This window comes from Neofelis nebulosa, chromosome X, assembly GCF_028018385.1.
Source record: "Neofelis nebulosa isolate mNeoNeb1 chromosome X, mNeoNeb1.pri, whole genome shotgun sequence".
Classification (NCBI taxonomy): domain Eukaryota; kingdom Metazoa; phylum Chordata; class Mammalia; order Carnivora; family Felidae; genus Neofelis; species Neofelis nebulosa.
This window is the reverse complement of record NC_080800.1, coordinates 17930345-17951392: the sequence shown is the minus strand read 5'-3', so window position 1 is coordinate 17951392 and position 21048 is coordinate 17930345. Positions and strand designations below refer to the sequence as shown.

General features: G+C 42.4%; 2 protein-coding genes and 1 pseudogene across 8 annotated transcripts in view; 2 read left to right on the top strand and 1 right to left on the bottom strand.

The window, feature by feature from the left end:
• The first annotated feature begins 2459 nt into the window (after positions 1 to 2459).
• On the top strand, positions 2460 to 16274 carry KLHL34 (kelch like family member 34). Of its 2 annotated transcripts, none has more exons than XR_009257183.1 (2): positions 2460 to 2721; positions 15806 to 16274. XR_009257183.1 is itself a non-coding variant. In XM_058713725.1 (2 exons), exon 2 carries the CDS (start codon positions 3913 to 3915, stop codon positions 5866 to 5868), a length of 1956 nt encoding a protein of 651 aa, XP_058569708.1. In that variant the 5' UTR covers positions 2461 to 2721; positions 3287 to 3912; the 3' UTR covers positions 5869 to 7088. The 2 variants fall into 2 exon arrangements, 1 of the variants encoding a protein (XP_058569708.1); XM_058713725.1 differs by lacking the exon at positions 15806 to 16274 and adding an exon at positions 3287 to 7088 and having other exon boundaries at positions 2461 to 2721.
• CNKSR2 (connector enhancer of kinase suppressor of Ras 2) overlaps positions 6998 to 21048 on the bottom strand; it is a 299979-nt gene continuing 285928 nt past the window's right edge. For 5 of the 6 annotated variants that reach the window (XM_058713719.1, XM_058713721.1, XM_058713722.1 and 2 more), the window contains 2 exons: positions 12508 to 12704; positions 6998 to 9421 (listed from right to left, as the gene is read on the bottom strand). In XM_058713719.1, coding sequence (XP_058569702.1) covers positions 9206 to 9421; positions 12508 to 12704 — 413 coding nt within the window. In that variant the 3' untranslated portion in view covers positions 6998 to 9205. Of the gene's footprint in view, positions 9422 to 12507; positions 12705 to 18617; positions 19956 to 21048 lie in introns of those variants that run through there. The other variant, XM_058713724.1, reaches the window with a different exon arrangement.
• Positions 10887 to 10997, top strand: LOC131503250 (5S ribosomal RNA; annotated as a pseudogene).

Sequence of the window (21048 nt, the reverse complement as noted above, 5' to 3'; positions counted from 1 at the left end):
ACATTACATTTGCAAAGAAATGCTGTGTCTGTTATATGTGGATATTTGCAATTTTTGATTTTTTTTAAAACATACACAATTCTTTTAGAAACGAGGACTACGAAATGTAGGTTGAGCTAGACAAGACTGATTCAGGCCAAGTGGGGCTCCATGGCTGACAGCAGTGCCACCCTGACGTGGCAAGTAAGGTGTATGCATGGAGGACTGCGGTTCTAGGTTCTCTCACAGGAGGTTCAGGTGTATGGAAGGGAATGCTGACAGGAGGTCACAGTTCTGACAAGGGGTGAAGGGTTCAGAGCAAATTGCAGGATCCCACCAGGCATGCCGGGGTGCATATCTGGGCCTTCAGTAGAAGCCCAGCCATGTGAACTGGGACCCAGCGGAGCTACTGGGGCACGTGGGGCCCCTCCTCCAGGGAGGAGTAGCAGCAGCATGTCTGACTAGATGCCAAGAGCCATGTGGGACTGATCTGGGTAAAGGAGTCAGGCTGCAGGACAGTGTTGGCTTGCAGTGGGGGCTGGATGAGGTGGTCTGGCCTTTTCTGAAGAGTCGGGTCCAGTCAGGGGCCACCCATGGTTACCCATTTGATTCTTAGTGTTGTTAGCTCACAGCCTGACCAGGATGTGTCTTCAACCCTAGCTGTGTGAATGCAAGAAAGAGAGCCAGAGAGAAGGAACTAATTGTTCTTGTCAAGTTCCTCTTAATAACCTGTTGCTCCTCCCACTGATGGTACCACCAGGTACCTAGATCTGTTCAACCCAACATTAATTATGCCAAAGACTGTGACAGGGGCTAGAAATAAAAAGACCAAGAAACGGTCCTTGCCCTCAAGGAGCTTATAGTCTAAATGGGGAAGGCCACTCATAGCAGATCATTTTTAACATGATGATCATATCCTATCACAGGTGCTCATCACCAAGCATTCAGGTTGGGTTGCAGAGCCTGCTTCTAGGGGACCCAACTTAAGACACACATCTAACAACTAAAAAGAGGACACTGAAATGTTTTTTAGTATACTTAATATTGCACAAAAATTAAAATTTTGACCCTTTCTGCAAACGTTACTCAAAGGAAAAAAATGTTCTTGGATGGACTGATAGTTATATTTTCTAGAGAAAACCTAGGAAACACACCCAATATGAAAATTTCTTCAATTAACACAATTCATTTATATCCCCAATGGCAAAACACATTAAGTTGGCATATTGGGCAGGCAATGAACACAAGCTTATTGTGCACAATTGACTTTTTGATGTCAAGATGTAGAGTCTTCCACAGCATCTCTATTTTCAAGTAAGTGTGACATTTTGCATTCAATCTAAATGCATGATGATGGACAGACCTGACAAGATGTGATTGATTCTGGGGTAAAAAAACGTGTTTAAAAATTGTATTTAAACTTTACTATTCTGAAATTTGGTTTCAGTAATCTTTGTGTTGCACTATTTTATTTTTATCATACAGAGGTCACATAATATAGTGGGGAGAGAGCCCTGGATTCTCGTCCAGACTCCGTAACTCAATATCCAAGTCACCCAGACAAACTGTACTCTCTCTGGGGCTCATTTGCTACATTTGTTTGAAAAGAAAAACAAGGAAGTTGCAGAGGAAAAGGAGAGTTTGGTTAAATGATCTATAATATCCCTTCTAGCAAATTTCTATTAAGTCCATTTAATTTCACCATTCACATTTGTGCACACTGAACCAAACTGGTATCTTATTTTTGAACTAAGAAATTTTAGTACTTAAAAAAAAAAAAACCCAAAACACCCAGCACCCCGCCTGAATCCATCTGTAGTTATAACATTAGGAATTCAAATTGGAGTATTTTTAGCCTCTGGAGTTTAAGTAAGCCCTTAACTTGAGCCTCTGCCTGCATTTTATAATTTGGCTAATTTAAGTCATAATGCAGTTCCATCTCTGACAAAGAAAGCAGGATCATTTCACTAATATTTTTTTGCACTTCAAGAATTCTAATTGGAGACGTTGTAAGTACAATGGCATAAGAGGAAGAAAATGATTCATTTTAATCCTTCATTCGACATTTTTTTTCTTTTTTATGAAACACAATCCCAACTGTCAGAAATGCAAGTTATTTCAGATGCTCTCAAAAGGTTCACTTAGAACAGATTGCCAGAGGGGTTGCATTAGAAAACAGAAAAATCAATTCTAGATGAAAGCAAAACACAGAAGCTCCAAATTGGCAAGAAAGAACAGTTATATTAATCATTTAGTTATTTAAGAGGAGGATGGAGGAGATGGAGAAATGCTTCCTAATGTCTCAAGATTGGGTGGTTTTAGTCACCATTTCTGTGCTGGGTGCATCTTATAAATAACTTCATGAAATGGGGCCCTATGAAACTCTAGCCTCTACGGAACTTTGTGACCTTCCTTACTGCCCATTATCTCGTCACAGCGTTGAAGATGTAGCAGGCAGTAATCAGATCAGAGTCTGGAAAGTCAGGGAGAGAAACTGGAATGAATTACTTTCTTAAAGGAAGTGGTCATTCAAAGGCAGAAAATCCAAGTCACCTGCAATCTTCTTGTCCACTTTGCCAAGGGATGGGTTGTGTTGGGTCCAAGAACAGGAAGGGAGAACTCAGCTGGGGTCAGGGAGCGGGGGTAGGAGCAAATCCCGCAGCGCAGAATGTGAGACGAACCAGCCCGGGAGACGCGGGCCGCCTCGGGAAGGGCGCAGAGTAGGCCCAGCATCTCGAAAGGGTGAGTCCAGGTGAGGGGCGTGTAACGAAGCGCCCCTGGCAGGGAGCCCCAGATTCCCCCGGGCGTGGTTCCCGCTAGTAGCTCTCAACTCAGCGGCCTCCTGGGTGTCAGCGCGCAAAATCGCCGCTTAATCCCCGCCCCTGCCAGATTAATTAGGACCTTCCCAAAGCAGGGGCTTCTTTCCCAGGCGCAAAGGCACCAGGGGGTCGACACTCCTCCGACCCAGCCGTCCGCCTCTCCCCCAGACACCACCGGGTACAGCGTCCCGGGAGACTGGCGCACTTCCAGTGAGCGCTTCCCACAGCCCTAGCCGAGTTCCCGAGACCCCCTGGTGACCGGCGGCTGGTCGGGTCACCGGAGTCAAGTCCCAGGCCCGGGCCGCTTCCTCCAGCGCCCCGGCCCTGGGTTCGCCGCCAGCAGCCCGGGGCGCGGGGCGGGGCACGCCGGGGAGGCCGAGGCCGCGCGCTATTCCTGTCGCTGTGAGCTACCGGCATGTTATGTACGGCGCCCAATCATGCCTCCGACGCGCCGCGCTGACCTGCGCCCCCCCTTCTTAATCCCCCAGGCTTTGATTTGATCCTCCGCGCGGAACAAGTTCACCCCCCTCTCCGCCCCGTACCCAGTTGTCCCCGGCCCTCGCGGGTGCCCGCACAATCCGTCCTCCTCGTCCACCCCCGGGAGGCCAGAGCCCTCGTTCCGCACTCCCGGGACGCCCGAGGCGGGCCACATCCTTGCATCTGCGCCGTCGGAGATCCAGCAACCCCCACCCCGAGTCAGTCCACCCTCAGCTCAGCCCTTCCAGGTGATGGTGTGTGGCCACTGCGGCCCCTGGCGCGCAGGTGTGGGCTTCCCAAACTGGGCCGGGGAGGGGGCTTTGGGCAACGTGCTGGCAGCCTCGGCAGACGCCGGAACCAAATCCGGCACCCTCCGGAAGAATCCAAACTCCGTGCCCTTTGCTGCTAGGAGCTTATGGAAACCGTTCCCCGACCGGGTTTGCTCTGAGAGGGATACAGGGCTATCTGCAGGCCTGGATGAAGGAGCCCTGGGCTTTAAGCTGAGCAGGCAAAAATGGGCCCCTGCTAGGGGCTCTGCGGCTCGCGTGGGGGACCCAGGGGAGCGGTGCCCCGAGATGACTCTGGCCGTGCCCAGCGGCCCCCAGCCCCGGCCAGGCCGCTTTCCACCCTGGACATCATGAGTTACTTTCTATCTTACTGTAAAGCTCATGGCGGTGCACTGCTCACCGGCTACCAGGCCCTGCGCGCGGAGGGCTTCCTGTGCGATGTGACGCTGGAGGCCGAGGGCAGCGAGTTCCCGGCCCATAGGTCGCTTCTCGCGTGTTCCAGCGACTACTTCAGGGCCCTGTTCAAGAGCCACACCCGGGAATCCAGGGCGCGCGTGATCCACCTGCACGTGCCGTCGGCGGCTGGCCTGCAGCGCCTGCTGGACTTCATCTACACCGCCTGGCTGCCGCTCTCCATGGACACGGTGGAGGACACGCTCGAGGCCGCCAGCTATCTGCAAGTCACCGAAGCATTGGGGCTGTGCGGTCGCTACCTGGAGCGCCAGCTGGCTCCAGAGAATTCTTGCTTCGCCGCCAACGTGGCTGCGCGCTTCGGCCTGGCGCACACGTTAGGCGTGGCCGAGCGCTGCATCGTGCGCCACCTGCGGGAGCTGCTGGTGCGGGGCGCGGGCCCCGCGGGGCTGCTGGAACTGAACCCCACGTCGCTGAAGGCTGTGTTGGGTGCCCCCGACGTGGCGCGGGTGCCTGAGACCTGGCTGCTGGGTCTGGCGTTGGCCTGGCTGCGGCAGGAGCCTGAGGCCGAACGCCTGGCCTACTGCACCTCGCTGCTTGAGCGCGTTCGCTTCGGCCTAGTACCTGCAGACGTGCTGCGGCGCGTGTACTCGGGCTCTGGCCTCGTGCTGCCCGCCCGGGTTAAGGGCCTCATTATCCAGGCCCTCAACTACCACACTGCGCCCTCCCGCCAGCCGCTCGTGCAGGGCGAGCAGACCAGCGTCCGGAGCCCCCAAACTCGCATCTTGTTGGTCGGAGGGCGCAGGGCGCGGGAGGCGGTGACCGAGGAGGTCGCGGCCCCACCGCCGGTAGCCAGGGGCAGGGGCGCCATGGCGGAGCCCGAGGAGGAGGAGGAGGGGGAGGAGGAGGAAGGTGAGTTGGAAGAGGAGGAGGAGGATTGGGAGCTCACCCAAGACGTGGTGGCCTTCGACGTGTACAACCACCGCTGGCGCAGTCTCACGCGGCTGCCTGCACCGCTACTGGGGCACAGCGTGTGCACCGCAGGCAATTTCCTGTTCGTCCTGGGCGGGGAGAGCCCTTCGGACGGCGCTTCCTCACCCCTGGCAGGCGGACAGCGGGCCGTCACGGCCCAAGTGCACCGTTATGACCCGCGCTTCCACGCTTGGACGGCGGTGCCCGCTATGCGAGAAGCGCGGGCCCACTTCTGGTGCGGCGCGGTGGGCGAGGCACTCCTGGCCGTCGGGGGTCTGGGCGCCGACGGCGAGGCGCTGGCGTCGGTAGAGATGTACGACCTTCGCCGGGACCGCTGGACGGCTGCCGGGGCGCTGCCGCGGGCGTTGTATGGCCACGCGGGGGCCATCGGGGACCGCGGCATCGTGTACATCTCTGGGGGTAAGGCGGGGAGAGGCGAGGGCAGCTCGAGCAGCCTCCGGGACATGTACACCCTGGGCCCTGGGGAGCGACCGTGGAGCAAGAGGGCGCCCATGAGCACTGCCCGCTTCGGGCACCACATGGCTGTGCTGCGAGGCGCGGTGTTCGCCTTTCTGGGGCGCTATGAGCCCTTCTCTGAGATAGAACGCTACGAGCCCGGCACGGACCAGTGGACTCGACTGCGGCCGCTACCTTATGATCGCTTCTGCTATGGGCTGGCCGTTGTGGAGGAGACGGCGCTGCTGCTGGGCGGCCTCAAGTGGCGGGATTCGCGGCAGGTGTCTACCCGCAACGTGGTGGGCTACGACCTCGACCTGGACCGCTGGGAGGACATTGGCTGCGCGCTACCCTGGGCCTGGAACGGCCTCCAGTGTGCAGTGTTGCAGCTGGCTGAGGGTGGGGATGAGGAGAGGGAGGGAGGGTTCGGAGAAACGCCAGATTTAATGCTGGGCTTAATGGGTTAGTGCAGTCTCCGGGAGACAGGAGAGAAAAAGTCGCGCTTGAGCAGGTTTACAGAGTAATACGTAGGCTTTTCCTAAGAATGGGACTCTGGGAGCAGGGCGGCTTCTGAAGTTTAAATATGCAAACAAGGGCTTGGCCCAACAGGAACATATCCCCTTAAGCTGAGAATGGGAGACAGGATGAGTCAAAACAGAAGGATATATGAATCGGCTTCAGTGAGCTGGAAGTCTAGGAAGACTCACGCTGGACTAGAGATGGACTTTTGCAAAGAAGATATGACCCTGTTTTCCCTCTTAAAGTGTTTCCTTAGGTGCTAGACTGATTACTTGTGCCAAACAAGGCCAAAAATGTACAAGAAATTATATACAAAACCTAGAAAATTGTTAGCTATAAAAGCTGTAATAAATAGTCCGAAAATATGGCATTATCTGAATAAATAGTGAAGGGAAAGTGCCTTCATTAAATAGCATGAAATCACTGTAAGGAGAGCTATGATTTTATGATCCAGAACCATGTTTATAGTTCTGATGGTTTAATATAAATGTAGAACTGAGAGAGAAAAAAAAATCTCTAAGAAAGCACTTGTTTTTGGAAAAAGTATACTAGGTTAAGTTTTTGTGTCCCTCATCCTTAATCCCTAGCCTGCTTTTGCCTTGGCTTTAGGCCATTCATTGGTTTTATCTCAGCAGTCCTGAGCCATAATAATCAGGCTCTTTTGGTTAAGCGGCACATCTAGCAAAACCCAAACCTGTTTCTTTCATCTTTAAATGTTCATTCTGCAGACATACCATAGGTTATATTTGTAAAAAAACAACCCCAAAAAACAATAACTTATTTTTGGTGGTGCACCCCCCCCCCCAACTTCCCAAGAATCAACAGAGGAGGAAAGAGGAGTATGTGAAATTTTCAATTTGTGGCAGTTAAGTGGGAAACCAGCTTGATTTTGCAGGGTCTCAGAAAACATACTTGCATACCCTGAACAGCTGCTGCTTCTGGCTTATACCACCAGTGGAGTGGCAAAGTTAGAACTGATAACTAGGGAAGGGGGTAGGGGGAAGATGGCTCTGTGATTAGGTCTCAAAGAAATGTGGTGAGGAACTCTGCATGAATAAAGTAGGTGCTTTGTAAGGATTCATTAAGAGCTAAATTTATTTCACTTCAGTTTACAGTGCTGCCTCTCTCCTAGATTTGAAACTAATGCAATAAAATGTACAGATAAATATAGTGTTAAAAGGTCTCTTTCATGCTAAGCTAGTCACGAGTCTTTTAAAATTCATTAGTTTAATTTTTACCATTTAAAACAACAGAGCTGACTTTACAAAGGTAAAAGCTGCTTAGTAGCAACACAGCTAGTCTTTCCATCAACTCGTTGTTTACAGGGTACAACCTTGCTGCTGTATCCATGACACATCCATCAGGTACAGATATTTTTAAGTGAATGTACACATTTGGTCTAGTAAACATCAACAAGTCTAAACACCTGTAACAAACACACTTCATTTTAGGACAAGAGGTTTTTGTTTTTTTACATATACAAAATTCCACAAATTTAATGTACGTCAATATCCATGCAGTAAATAAATGTTTTTACAAATAGTTTTTTAAATGATAAAAATATTACACTAGACCCCAAATTCCATACAAACATTAATACATGATTTCTCATCCATTTTGACTAAATATAGGATTACTGAAAATGTGCTGTAGAAAGGCCACTCTCCTGTACAGTGTGCAAAGTCTGCAAAACGATAGTGATTCAATGTTGATTTCAAAAGCAAAGAAAATGATCCCTGCTGTGGAGTTTTTACTTCCTCCCCTACAGCAAAAAATATTCACTGGCATATATCTGAACTCTTAGAGATGAAAGTACATTCACTGAGCTGTACAGGCAACAGTATAAAGCTGATTAGAAGTAGATTTAGGATATAGAATAGTAAAGGAGGGCCCCTTCCTCCTCCTAAAAAAACAGCAACTTGTGACTTGTACGTTATGCAGCCAGACACTAAAAAGCAGCACAGTCATTATCATGCTGTGATCACTTTCAAAAATGAGATACTTATAAATGGAAATATGTGAAGAGTACTTTTTCGTAGACTTCATCCACTCTACAGAACAATTCATGAAGCTAGGAAGAACCTCTATAAATTATTTCTTTCATGTAATTCATTGTAATATATCTCTGAATGAACCATCATCCTCTTGCTCCTCAGGAGAGAGGCACATTTTTATTTTTCAACATTGTTTTCATATTAGAACACACACCAGCCTGTAACTAAACATATTTTACTCCCCTGCTTGAAGTATAATTATGTAAGCTTAATTAATGGACTAGGGGGAAAATTGGAAAAATAACTGGAAAGTTGAGTCATTTCAGTTTATACCTTGTGTTTTAGGAGCTGGAGTTTAAAAACATGAGTTTGGGCTAAAATTATATATATATATATATATATATATATATATATATATATATATATACACACACACACACACACATATATATCTATCTTAGCTGCCTTTCTGGGTGAATTAGCTGTGTTTTAAAAAAATCCACTCTCAAATTCCTCTGTACACAATCAGCATTTCATCACTACAAAAATAAAGGAAGATTTAAACCAAGAAAATAAAGCAGCTCTATCTTCAATTTTGGTCTTAGTTACAAAAACATCTTACAAAGCTTTGCCCTGATACACCATTAAGTGTCCCCATAGATTTGGAATAATACTTCCATTAACCAGCTTTCACAAGTTAATAGACTATTAAGACGAATATTAGATACCTGAACTTTTCTTATGTTGATGCTCTTCTATTTTGCTTAACTCTTGTATGCACATCTACATTTCACAAAAATAAAACTACAGCATTAAACTTTGTGCAATGTTTAAGAAAATTCTTAGAACATTTTAATAAATATAAAAAAGGTTTAAATTCTTTCCCACCCACAAGGATGTCTGCACCTGAAAAAATGTGATTTACTTTTGAAGTCTTGTTTATATAAAATTAACTTAAAGGGAGAAAAGATGACCTTATATAGAAAACTGCCTTTTTGTGGTTTTACTACTTGAAGACCACCTGTCTTCAGAGTTATTTGCAAAAGTTAATTTTAAGTCATTGAAGACAGTTGATTTTGCACATGGTAAACATAAGCTGAGCACTAATTGCATATAAAATATACAAATGCTCATTAAAGACAGTGGTATAATGACCATATATGGTTTGTTTCATGTAGTTTGGTAACATTAAAGTATAGCTTGTCAAGTGTCCCACACACTGATATAAAACTACCTCATATACTTATTCAAAGTACCAAAAGGTACCAGATGGCCAGAGGGCAGAATACACTTACACATGCGTTTCAATGTATGAGTGAGTGTGTGCGAGAGAGGAAGTGATTACATCTACTTCAGAAGAAATACTTAATGGGTCATTTGAGGTGGTGTTTTGACAGATATCCAAGAAAAGATCGAGGTACATCTGCTTCCATTGTTGGAATTCTTTAGATGTCAAGTCTGGATTGTCTAGGACTTTATCTATAATGGCTACTTCCCCTTCTCTGGCCTGAAAAGCAAAAGGATTCAACAGTTAAGTTGGGTACAGACTTTTGTTCAAGTTTAAAATAAAAAGTTAATATGTAAATATTAAGAAGCCCATATGACACAGTTCTGGTTTGCTCAAACCCAGCTATTTATAATCAAGTTCTAGTGTACTTTTTTCTACACCCAAGGTATGCCTGTATTGCCCACTGTATGTGGTTAATTTTTACTCTTGGCCAGTCTTGTTTCCTGTCTCTGCCTATGGAAACCTTCCTTATTCTTTGAGAGCCGGTTCAAATGCCTCTCATTTCTTAAAGCTTTCCTTCAACAATGGGAAAAAAAGGTTTTCTTCCTCATTTATGTCCTCCTGACACTTTATCAGTGCCACTGAGTGGACTTCTCTCACATTCTGTCTTGAGTTAGTCTTGCACTGTTCTGTCTCTCCTGCCAGATGGTTAGCTCTGCATCCTTGCATGAGAGAAGACATGGCCCTTCTTTCACTACAAATACATAATTCTTGTTGTATGAACATCATGACTGCTTTCCTGTAGCAATGGGGGTCTGCGATGCAAAGTAGCCCTCCCTTCTCAGCTGGGGCTGGTTCTCAGCTAAAGAATGAGCTCCATTATGAGAGAACTCAGTACAGCACAGCTATCACCTGTGGGAGAAGTGAGTCTTCCAGGTGGGAAGGGGGATGGAAGATGAGGGAGTTGAGACAGTCTGAGAAGCTGAGACTTGTCTTTTAAAAAATTTTTTTTCAAGCATTTATTGGAACACCTGGGTGGCTCAGTTGGTTAAAGCGTTGGACTTTGGCTCAGGTCATGATCTTGAGGTTAGTGAGTTCGAGCCCCGGGTTGGACTCTGTACTGACAGCTCAGAGCCTGGAGGCTGCTTCAGATTCTGTGTCTCCCTCTCTCTCTGCTCCCCCCAACTCTCTTTCTCAAAAATAAACATTAAAAAATTTAAAATAAAATGTTTATATTTATTTATATTTTTCTAATTTGTTTTAAATTTTATTTATTTTTAAAATTTACATTCTAGTTTGACATATAGTGTGGAAAATGTTTATTTTAGAGAGGGAGAGAGCACAAGCAGGGTAGGGACAGAGAGAGAGGGGGACAGAGAATCCGAAGCAGGCTCCACGCTGTCAGCACAAAGCTGGACCGGGGGCTCTATCCCACAAACCATGAGATCATGATTTGAGCCGAAGTCAGAAGCTCAACCAACTGAGTCACCCAGGCACCTGCCAGGCGTCCCATAAGTCCCCCAGGCACCCCGTAAGGCCTGTCTTTTAAGGGCTCAAGGAAGAGATAGGGAAGTCTAGGGAATGTTCTTCAGGAGGTGGGTAGGGAGAGCTGGGAAGGAAAGATAGCAAGGTACCTAAGTAGTTGTTCTAGTTCCAGGTGGGGACAATGGGGCTGCAGCCGAGGATGTTGGGAGTTGTCCTGTGCTTGGGGAGGCAGGTCTGTTACAATTCCAGGGACTACACAGTCTATGGCCATATCACCCTGAACGCGCCCGATCTCGTCTGATCTCGGAAGCTAAGCAGGGTCGGGCCTGGTTAGTAGTTGGATGGGAGACAATTCCAGGGACTACACACATCCAAGGTTGCTTGGGCAGTTATCCTTCCCTAATGGGAGATTTGCATTCTCTGTTAATTTCCCACACTGAAAAGTATAGGGCTTCCTAGTTTGGTTTTATCAATGAGGGGCATTTCTTTACACTGACTTTTCATCATCTTTACCCCAGAGAGTGGAGCACAGCGTCACATACCTAGTGATGCACCAATACTCAATGAACTGAACACTGGCAGGAACTCAAACTCTTTGCTACTGGAAGTAAATGTTTTTAGGGAATCCAGAGTGTAAAAGACAGGGGTGAGGTGCTTAGAAAGAAAGACAGAAGCAGGTCTTTAAAATATGTCAGCCCGAACTGCTTCAAAATGCCTCTCTGCTTTCGCAACTAGACAGTTTGGATCTGAATGGGGTGGGGTGCTCTATAAGGTGGGAAGGTGGGGTACTACTCTTTGGAGTAGGGCTGGTTAGCAGAATTATTCTTATGAATATTATAGCTCTTTTTAAAATTCTGCTCTTAGTTACCAAAAGGCTATTAAGTTGTCCCACGGATTTCCAGTAGTGTTTGCATGAATACCAACTGAAAGCTAATTTACTCTGAAAACTTGGCTGCTTGCTTCTGGAAACTTTTTCAAATCATGCATTTTCTATTTTGTTTCTTTCGTACTCATCTATGCTTTAAAATCACAAAACCTCAGCAGTATACTATGGATCTGAAATATTTCCCAAAGGAGCCCTCTGACCTTTTGTTTCCTGAGATTACTGTACTACATACTTTGTGTGGTAGTTCTTTTCTGTTTTTGATTTTTCAAGGGCGCAAGGCCTGCTTATGGAGAGTTTTTGTACAGCAGGCCCTGTCCCCTCATATACACTCACAGTGAGGGGGCTCTGTTTTCTGCCTCCTTCAATTTCCTGCCTCTCTGCTCCTCTCTCTCCACTACCTCCTCCCCACTATGGGGGTGGTATAATAAAGAGACTGGAGATAATGTAAGCACTTATGGAAATGCAGAATAAGAAAGTAACATGTGAGCTTGGAACCGATAGCGTAAACAGAACAATTATAAAATTTCTATATGGAACATGAATCACTGTGGCTGCACTCCAAATGTGCTGCAGGAGATAGGCACCAAATATCTCAAAGCCTTTTGGTGCCCACTATTTCACTCTGCATGCTTACTGTGTTCTTTTAATAACTATATTAATAACTACATGGCATATTTATCTTAGGAAAATGAAAGATTGAGGAATAACACCAGCCTCACATTTTTGAAAAAAATTTAATTACATCCTGTTTTCTCTGAGAATTAAGTCAAATAACATTTAGCCAATGCTTTGATATGATAATGAAAAGTTAAGGTTACTTCCTCTTTATGCACTTATTACCCTATGGGAACAGCTCAGTTTCAGGTTCTTCCTGTTTACTTGCTGTCCACTCCACCTCCCCATTTAGTATTTCTTCATTTAGAGTATCTGGTAATCCACTGACTTCAAGAATGAATATCTTGAAAGGAATTTCTCTTTCCATTTCATATCTTACCTTTAAAGTGCTTTTGAGAATTCTCAGCCTGTGTAGTTTTTCATTCATCACAGGGTCATTACATCTCTTTATAAATGATAGCTTGTATTCCATCTTGGTTGAAATGCGATGTTCTCCCAGTGGTGACAGACTGGCTTGCTCCAATGCCCTGTATAAATCTTGCAATGAATCTCCTAACTTTTCTTCCCTACTTTCACCTGCAATGTGCAAAAAAAAGAGAGAAATGAATCTGGTGTAATGAACACTTATCGGATACTCCAAAAATCTACTAAAAAAAATCCAAACCATTTGAGAAACAGAATAATGAATGATTGGGAAAACACTATTACATTAAAAAAAAAAACAAACCCACAGCTGCTAGTTATATTGGGTAAAATTTTTAAAATGGTCAAATAATAAGATGTTTGATTAACAAAATATCTCTTAATAGCAAATCACCATACATATCTTGAGTCCATTAAGTTCAAAGATAGAGTACAAAAGGTACACAACACAGAAACAATCCTGCACATAATTTAATATTTTAACACATTAGTGAATATCCCTTATCATTATACTGAGAAGCACAGAAGTGCTGATTAATAGAGCTCTCCTGGTTTAGCAATACTGAATGAGCTGGTTTTTACATTTTTCCAGACTGCATAAGATGGAATGGCATTCACTGGAGTATATTTGATTACAAAAATCTTCCAATAATGTACCATAGAAGATCATTAGGTTTCATGTGACTGCCATAGTAATGCCTGCCACATTGTAAATACAGTAAATTATCATATATTATCATTAAAAATATTGCTTTAATTAAAATGAAATATGAGAATATGTTTATGTGCAAATGTAAGGAAAAATCTGGCACATACTAAGAGAAGCTACATAGCATTTGTAAGATCTGGGAGGACAATACTTCAATTAAATACTTTTGAGAAAAAAAATTAGAGACTGGTTCAGGAAAGGAACTTAGATCTATCTGAATAAATCAAACTCCCATCCTCTTCTTTAATTGCCTGAATATTGATGTCATATCTTTCTCAACAATGATAAAGATAAACTCGGATTTTGCTTTGAGTGGTAGATAGGATTAGGGCTATATCACATTTCCTTTAATAGAGAGCCAAAGAATCCTATTTGAGGAATACTAATTATATTGGCTCAAGGAGTAAATATGGAATGTTGTTCATTCTACCATGGTCCATATGAATATTTTAGGTTTGCTGACCTAGTTAAAAAAAATGGACTCTGTAATCGCTAATTGATAACAATACTAGTTAACACTTGTATGTGCCGGGCAGAAGGGTAAATGATTAACATTCATGATCTCTTTTAATTTTCACAATATTGAAGGTAGATGTATTTGGTTTTCATTTTACAGCAGGGAAGCACCTTGCTCAAGGACATACTTAGGAAGTGTAAATGGTGGAGCCAGAATTGCAACTGAGTAGTCTGGCTCCAGAATCCATGATTTTAACAAGAATTCTACACTGCCAATTTTGCCAGTGTTCATTTCAACTGTGTATTTAACAGTAGGTGTTGATGAATTTGTGAGGATTCCTTAAAAAGGAGCATTCTAAAAAAATGTTTGAGAGTGTACCTAAAGTGCCCCCAAAGTCCATAAACACAGTACCTTAACTTGAAAGGATCACCTTTAGGGTTAAAAAATAGCTTCATTTCAGTTTTGTACTCAAATTTTGGCGCTACTGCTGAGGTTAGCAACTAATGGTAGGTATGGTTATTGAGTCTTTCCGTTAGAAAGTTCCTTGTTATCATCAGCACATGCTATCATTAATTCCTCTATAACGAATTTTTAACTTCCTAATCATGTACCTAAATTAAAACTATGAAAATACAAACACCCCTTTAAACAACAGCTTTTCAATTCTCTGTTGGCTCATCCTTGAATGTCTGCAACACCTAGAGGATTTCGAGGGATGGGTGAGTGGAGGACTGTGAAAAGGAGGGAATTGCTTTGTGGGTTAAGAGCAAGATGAAAGTAATATGGGGAATTATGACTGAGAATGGTTTGGAGCCAGGAAGGCACAAAATCATAAGGTCATTCAGAGTAACTAAATGGGAGTTGTAAAAACAGGATATATTTGAACAGCATAATTCCATTTCATAAAATCACAGGCCAGGAAAGGACCCTAAGGAATTAGTAGTCCTCATTCTTTTTGCCTCAGGGCAAGACTGCATCTAAAGCCAGATGTAATTTCGTAGAGCTGGAGTGAAGGGGGATGGAAGGCCTGACTTATGTGAATTACAGTAGTCAATGTATCAGGTGGCCTACTGTATTATTAGTTTTTCAGTTTTTGAAAGAATATGAAGAAAAAAAGGGATTCAGATGAGAGTTTCAGGATTTAAGGGAGGCAGAAGTATTTTTACATTTTATAGAGTAAATTTTTATTATACAATAACCTTCCATAGTAGCTAATACTGTAGCACGTATATATTTTGTTTAAAAACATTCTTACCCAGCATTCTTTCTCCCCAGTTCTCAAAGTTTGTGGAATACTGGGCTAGGGAACTGATTTTTTTTGGTAAAATTTCAATGTGGTTTTACTTTAAGAAGGGTAAATAAAGATTTCATATTAAAAAGTGACAAACACAGCTATTAAATAAATAAAAATGGAAAGTTTTTTTCCCCCTTCTTGCTGTTAAGGGGGAAAAAGCATTTAAGCAAAGGACAACATAATTTTGCGAAGAATCTGGTTTGACAGCTGTTAAGAAGAATTGAATATAGATTTATCTTTGGGCAGCACATTTGAACAAGGAATCACAATGAGACGGAACACAGAAACATTTCCAAGTATATTAAGGGAATAGTGCGGCTCCTATTAGAGATAAGTAAGGCTCCCCTCCCCCCCAGTCCATACACGTCATACACATATGCAACACCACAAGACAGAGCAGTGGGATGAGAAAGGATGAGGGATTGAGATGCCAGGCTACCACAAAATGCCACCAATTACTTAACATTTTAAGACCAGACAAAGAGTCCTTTTATTGTTAAAGGACGGGGGTGAGGAGCAAAGTCACATTATAAATCTGATTCACTGTGCTCAACAGTCAAAACAACACAGAACTCAACATTCAAGACAAAAACAGACCTTTATTTTCTTTTATAATTTTCAATTGGTTTCCTTGATTTTTTTTTCTCAGATGAATAGCAATTAAGTCAATTGGAGCTACTGTTGCAGCTGAAAATATGAAAGCACCTTTATTTTCTTCTCGTTTTGCCCTCTTCTTCATCTCCTCACTTCCCTTCTGGTTTCTCTTTTTTCAACTTTGGCTTTTCTTATTCTAGAAGAGGCTTGCTTTCGAAGATGAGGCAAGAAGTTGTTGAGTTCGGCTTCCCAATGGACTTCCCTTCAGTGTACCAGTTCAGCCATTTGGAGCACTGGCGGAAAACCAGCTCTTTTGCAATTTGACAGAATGTTTTCTGAAAGTTGGCAGAATGCAGAAGACCGCATGCAAACCACAGGATGCGCATAGGAACCTTCTGCAATTCCTAATGAGGAAGTGTATCAGCTGCTACAATGGAATTTTAATTTGTATCCAATTACTCAGGAATTCTGGGTCTACGGCAGGAATAAATTCCCTCCCAAATTTTATTTGTGGTTATTTTACAATATGCAAATTGATCCTGTGTCAGATGACATACTCTTCCACTTTTATTAAAAGCAAAGTGAACATATAAATTTCCTCTTTCCGATATAAAATTTCATTGATAGATTTGAGGATCACAATAAAGTCACTGATGGATTAAACTTGTATTCTGTGTTTGGGGAGGTCATTTCTGGCTGTGTCCTACTTGGCAGGGTTGAAAGAAGACCCCCTATTGTCTCATTTATACTCTAACTACACTATGAAATATGGTGACTCTAGGAATGTGGTATCACAACAGCTCACTGTCCGGCGGTCTCAGGTGGCACATGACTTCCAGGTGGTGATAAAGAAAAGTTCAAGGAAAAATATTAGCTAACGCAAAATAATACGTTGTTGGAACTTTCTTGCGAGTGGCTTATTAGCAGATGATAATGCATTTCTCATACACTGAAAGGTCTTGGGGTCGACGTATTTCCCTACATTCATGCTCAGTGGTTTCCAAACTTTTTTCAGTGTGCATCTTTACCAGTTAAAACACTTCTATTGTTGATAACCTACATATATGTATTACTGTATATTAATAGATATGCATGTTATAAAAAAGACACAGAAAATAAATTCGAAAGGACGAATTATAAAACCTGAGGAGAAATTCCAATGTTTTTTCTTCCTGAACCTTAATGGCACTGCATGTACTCTCCTTCAGAGACAGACTGTGACTTTCCCGGAGCAGAATACACCTCCTTCTCTTTTGCGTTTCCCATTCTTCTACCTGGCATAGTGCCTTTTGTACCCAACGTTTAAAGTGAAGTACTCCAAAGAGGACTCCCCATCAGGTGACTGTGTAATTTTTCTGACAGTGTATTGTATAATTTCCTTCATGTTTCTTTGGTGAACGTTAAGGAGAGCATAATATAGACTTGGAGACCTAAAATTTCATGCTGGTGTTCTCCCCGTTTCCCTGACCGTGCAATGGCAATGTTGTAAGAGAGTAAAAAATAAAAATAAAACAAAACGAAATGCATATACCAACTGGGCTCTTGAAGAACCAAGCCAACAACAGATAATCAGTTCTGGTACATGTTTTGGAAGGGAACCGTGCTCTTTTAAAATTGGACAATGATGTCCTCGTGGAAACAGTTGTTCCTTCCGCAACACAGCAGGGTAATGCAGAAAGCTGGGAAAAGCTAAGTCACAAGTGAGAGAGAAGGCTGGACATAGCAGCATTAGTCACCAGTCAGATGTGAGAGGCATTCATTCTTGTACAGCCGCAGAGTGCTCTGAGGCTTCCAGGCTGAGGGCGTCACGTATGTGGAGTACTATTCTTGTCAAGAAGGGCAATTAATATTTGCATTGAGACTCGGGAATATTTTCTGTGAATACTAATTTACTACCATGCCATAATAAACAACTTATTTATATGTAGGTGACAAACGTTTAATGGGTTCAAGGTAGACAGGTTTAATGCTTCTAGGTTTTATGCTAAAGATGATTATGTATTCAGGAGTTTGCACTGTAATTTGAATTGTCTTATAATTAAATATTAGATCTCTTAATTCATGTTTTTATATAAGTCCACTAGTTATGTCTAGCATTGTAAAACTGGAGGGAGGGCAGTTTGTTATATCAGAAAAAAAAAGGCAGAAGATATTAAAAGCTGGCTTTTACTTGTTGCTCTGTACCCCACCATCCTTTTCATAATTAGAAGTAATTTATATTCTTTTAGGCAAAATAATAATGATGAAAAAAATGATTTCAAATGAGAAAAAACTTTCTTTTAAAAGAACAGCTCGAGTGAATCCTCTTTTTAAAGAACATGTGAAGCCTATTCCTGCAAGAATGACCTTGTGCTTCATCAGAATTAAGTATAGCCCATATTAGTGTCAGTCAATCCCTTCTGCACAACATGAAAGCTTACTTCCTAAAAGATGTGACAAAAGAGACAGAACTGAAGTTTATTCTACACTTCATTCTCTAAGCATGTAATTTCTGCCAAATTGTGTGGTTTACTGCCACAAATATGACAGTGGTCAAATTTTCAGGGCACTACAGTAGTTTTTATGATGAATAGTACAGATGGCAAAATCTTGGTGTCCTTGGCATTGATATATTGATCCAAAAGGAAGGTTCTTTGAAGGACAATCACAAACATAAATGACAGATTATAGATTTGCCCATAGGATATAGAAAATTTAACTAGTAGAGACATGTAGGTCAAAGTACCTTGCTCTCAGATGGGAATTCATAAAGGGGACAGTTTAAAACCAAAGCTAAGAGATGATTATATTAAAAAATCAATGTGGAGTCACCATATTCCTTAACAAGAAAAAACTAAAATTTTTCTTATCATAACAATTTACCATGACTTAAACAGAGAGAATAACCCAAGAAAATCCCACTAATATTAGATGCCAACAAAAAGCTTTTCAATGGATTTCTTCATACCACAACCATCATTTTTATATATACTTAAAAAACACATTAAAATGGTTAGAGCACAGAGGCAAGTGTAAGGCAGATCAATGTGATTTTATTCACAACACAAATTCCATTTGTGGAAAAGAAGCATAGATTACTCCTCTTTGGAAAGATATTTACTATCAAGCATACTTAGCAAATTATTTAGCTATCTAAAAAGATTTGATACCGATTGGTCATATTTTTATTTTTAAGTAATTTATATTTTTACAGGTATTCACATTATGCAATACCACACACTGCGGTGACAGGAAGGAAAAAAACATTTCCAAATACAATGTTAAATTATTTGTTCATTGCACAGTATGAAATATCCATTAATTAGCATTGAAATTATTACAGAGTGTCTTAATCCAACTAAATTAAGGAAATTTCACATCCACTACAGAAGAAAAATAAGCATTATTGAGCCATAGGGGACCCAGTTACATAGTATTAAATAATATCTGAAGCTAGTTCGAAAGACATCCAGACAAAATACTTTTTCAAAAGTGAGAACCACAGCCTATAGATTTGGAAAATTTTACAGAAAAAGAATAGCTCATGCCTGTCCTATGAGGCAACACCATTTGTATACAAGTGCCAAGAAATAAGGAGAAAGTTAGGATTTTAGCTGAGGAATCTAATAAAGCCTGGCATGAGGAATTTTCTTCATTAGTGTCACCGAAAGCAGTCTCTGTGTTGCACCTGAATACACTTTATAATAGAATAAACATAGTAAATTTCAGAGCAGGTTGTGTATACCTTGCCTTAATAGATTACACTTAATTTAGTACAATACAGCACGTCAAGTTTTAAAAATGCAAAATACACTTAATACACAGAATTTGCTTCCTCGCTTTGTCTTAAAGAGGCCACCAAAGAGTCCGTTAAATAGCCAGGGTTGTCTAGTTATCGGAGCTGATCCCTCTCCTTTCCTGGTGTCAGGAGAACACAACTGAGGTGTCACGACACACAGCCCTTCCCCGGTCAGTACCCTTCCCCTTCTGTTCTCCCATAGAAACGGCAGTTTTCTGTCACTGTGCTCCATCTTGATAGGCTTTGATCTTACGCTAGTCCCAGTGTAGGAAGCTTGCATTCTTCTTAAGAGTGGCCTGCCCCTCTTAATATCCCTTTAGGGAGGCCCCCAATCCAAAACACTTGATGATCTAACCTTTTTTAAAAGTCATTTTTCTGTTATAAACAGCAAGGACGAGGCCATTTTAGTTGCTTGCAAGAGGTTGATGTTGAGTCTGCGCCGTGCCGACTCTCTCCGATCTAAATTCTCTAAACATTAGCTTATCAATCTGTGAGTCCAATGGGTTGAGTGCCAACAGAAGTGGATCCGATTTGGCATGGAGAGGTTCTACCAACTCTCGCAGTGTATTAGCCTAATATGATAAAGCAGTGATACAATATGATGAAAGACCTGCGAGTGCCATTATTATTTCCAAAGCACATTAGTATTTGTATTAGAAATACCATCATGCAATACCCATGAAGAGAAAAGGGAAAAAAAATGGCTAGAATTGCATATGGTTTTAATACTATCATGTCTTTCTGTTGGCATGCACGTGTACTTGGCCATAAATGGGACAATTTTTGTTTTTACGTTTGGTTATTTGGAAATGCCAATCTTATGTATACAAAATAATACACAGCGCAGATACATCTTTTCCCACTTCTATACTTGTATATGCACATATATAATTGTAATCAGAAAAGTTTAGGGTAAAAGTATGCTCCATACACATTTAAGATGATCAGTCTTTCAAGAAAATTCAACTGTATTTCTGTATGAGATCTTTCCTCGAATTCATCCAATCAAGAAGCATGAGGAAAAATTTTCTGGTCTGCCTTCTACCTAACTGCCCTCATATATATGCTACATGTGTTCATCAGTATGGCTCCAATGAGGAGGCTGCATGCTGACCAGTACAAAGTGGAGAGAAATGAAAAGCTCTAACAGGGTAAACACGATGAAATGGTGACTTTACACCTGAGCATTAGCCACATGCCAAGGAATTAAGAAACAACAAAAGACCAAAATTTCTAAGTGACCTGGGAAAATAAGAACAATAAGGATAACATAAACTGTAGTCTTTTTTAGTTCATTTTATTTTGGGTTTTGGGGAATCCAAATATTATCATCAGGCACAAATCAGCAATATTTTTTCTTTCTAGCCTGAGGCAGATTTTTATCTCCAGAATCCTATAGCATCCTTTTTTTTTGAGTTATATTAAGAAGAAGGAACAAAGTGGGAGAGGGAACAGATAAAGCATGTTGCTCATTATTACCACCCTTAGAATGGGAAGGGGACATGTTGCCCATAGCACAGTATCTAGATAACAGAATACAGCTATTTTTTTTTAAGTAGGCTTCACACCCAGCATGAGCCTGAACTCATGACTCTGAGGTCAAGACGTGAGCTGAGATCAAGAGTCAGATGCTTAACTGACTGAGCCACCCAGGCACCCCAGAAG

Coding starts and splice junctions, on each gene's coding strand:
- KLHL34 (XM_058713725.1), top strand. CDS start 3,913: ATGAGTTACTTTCTATCTTACTGTAAAGCTCATGGCGGTGCACTGCTC.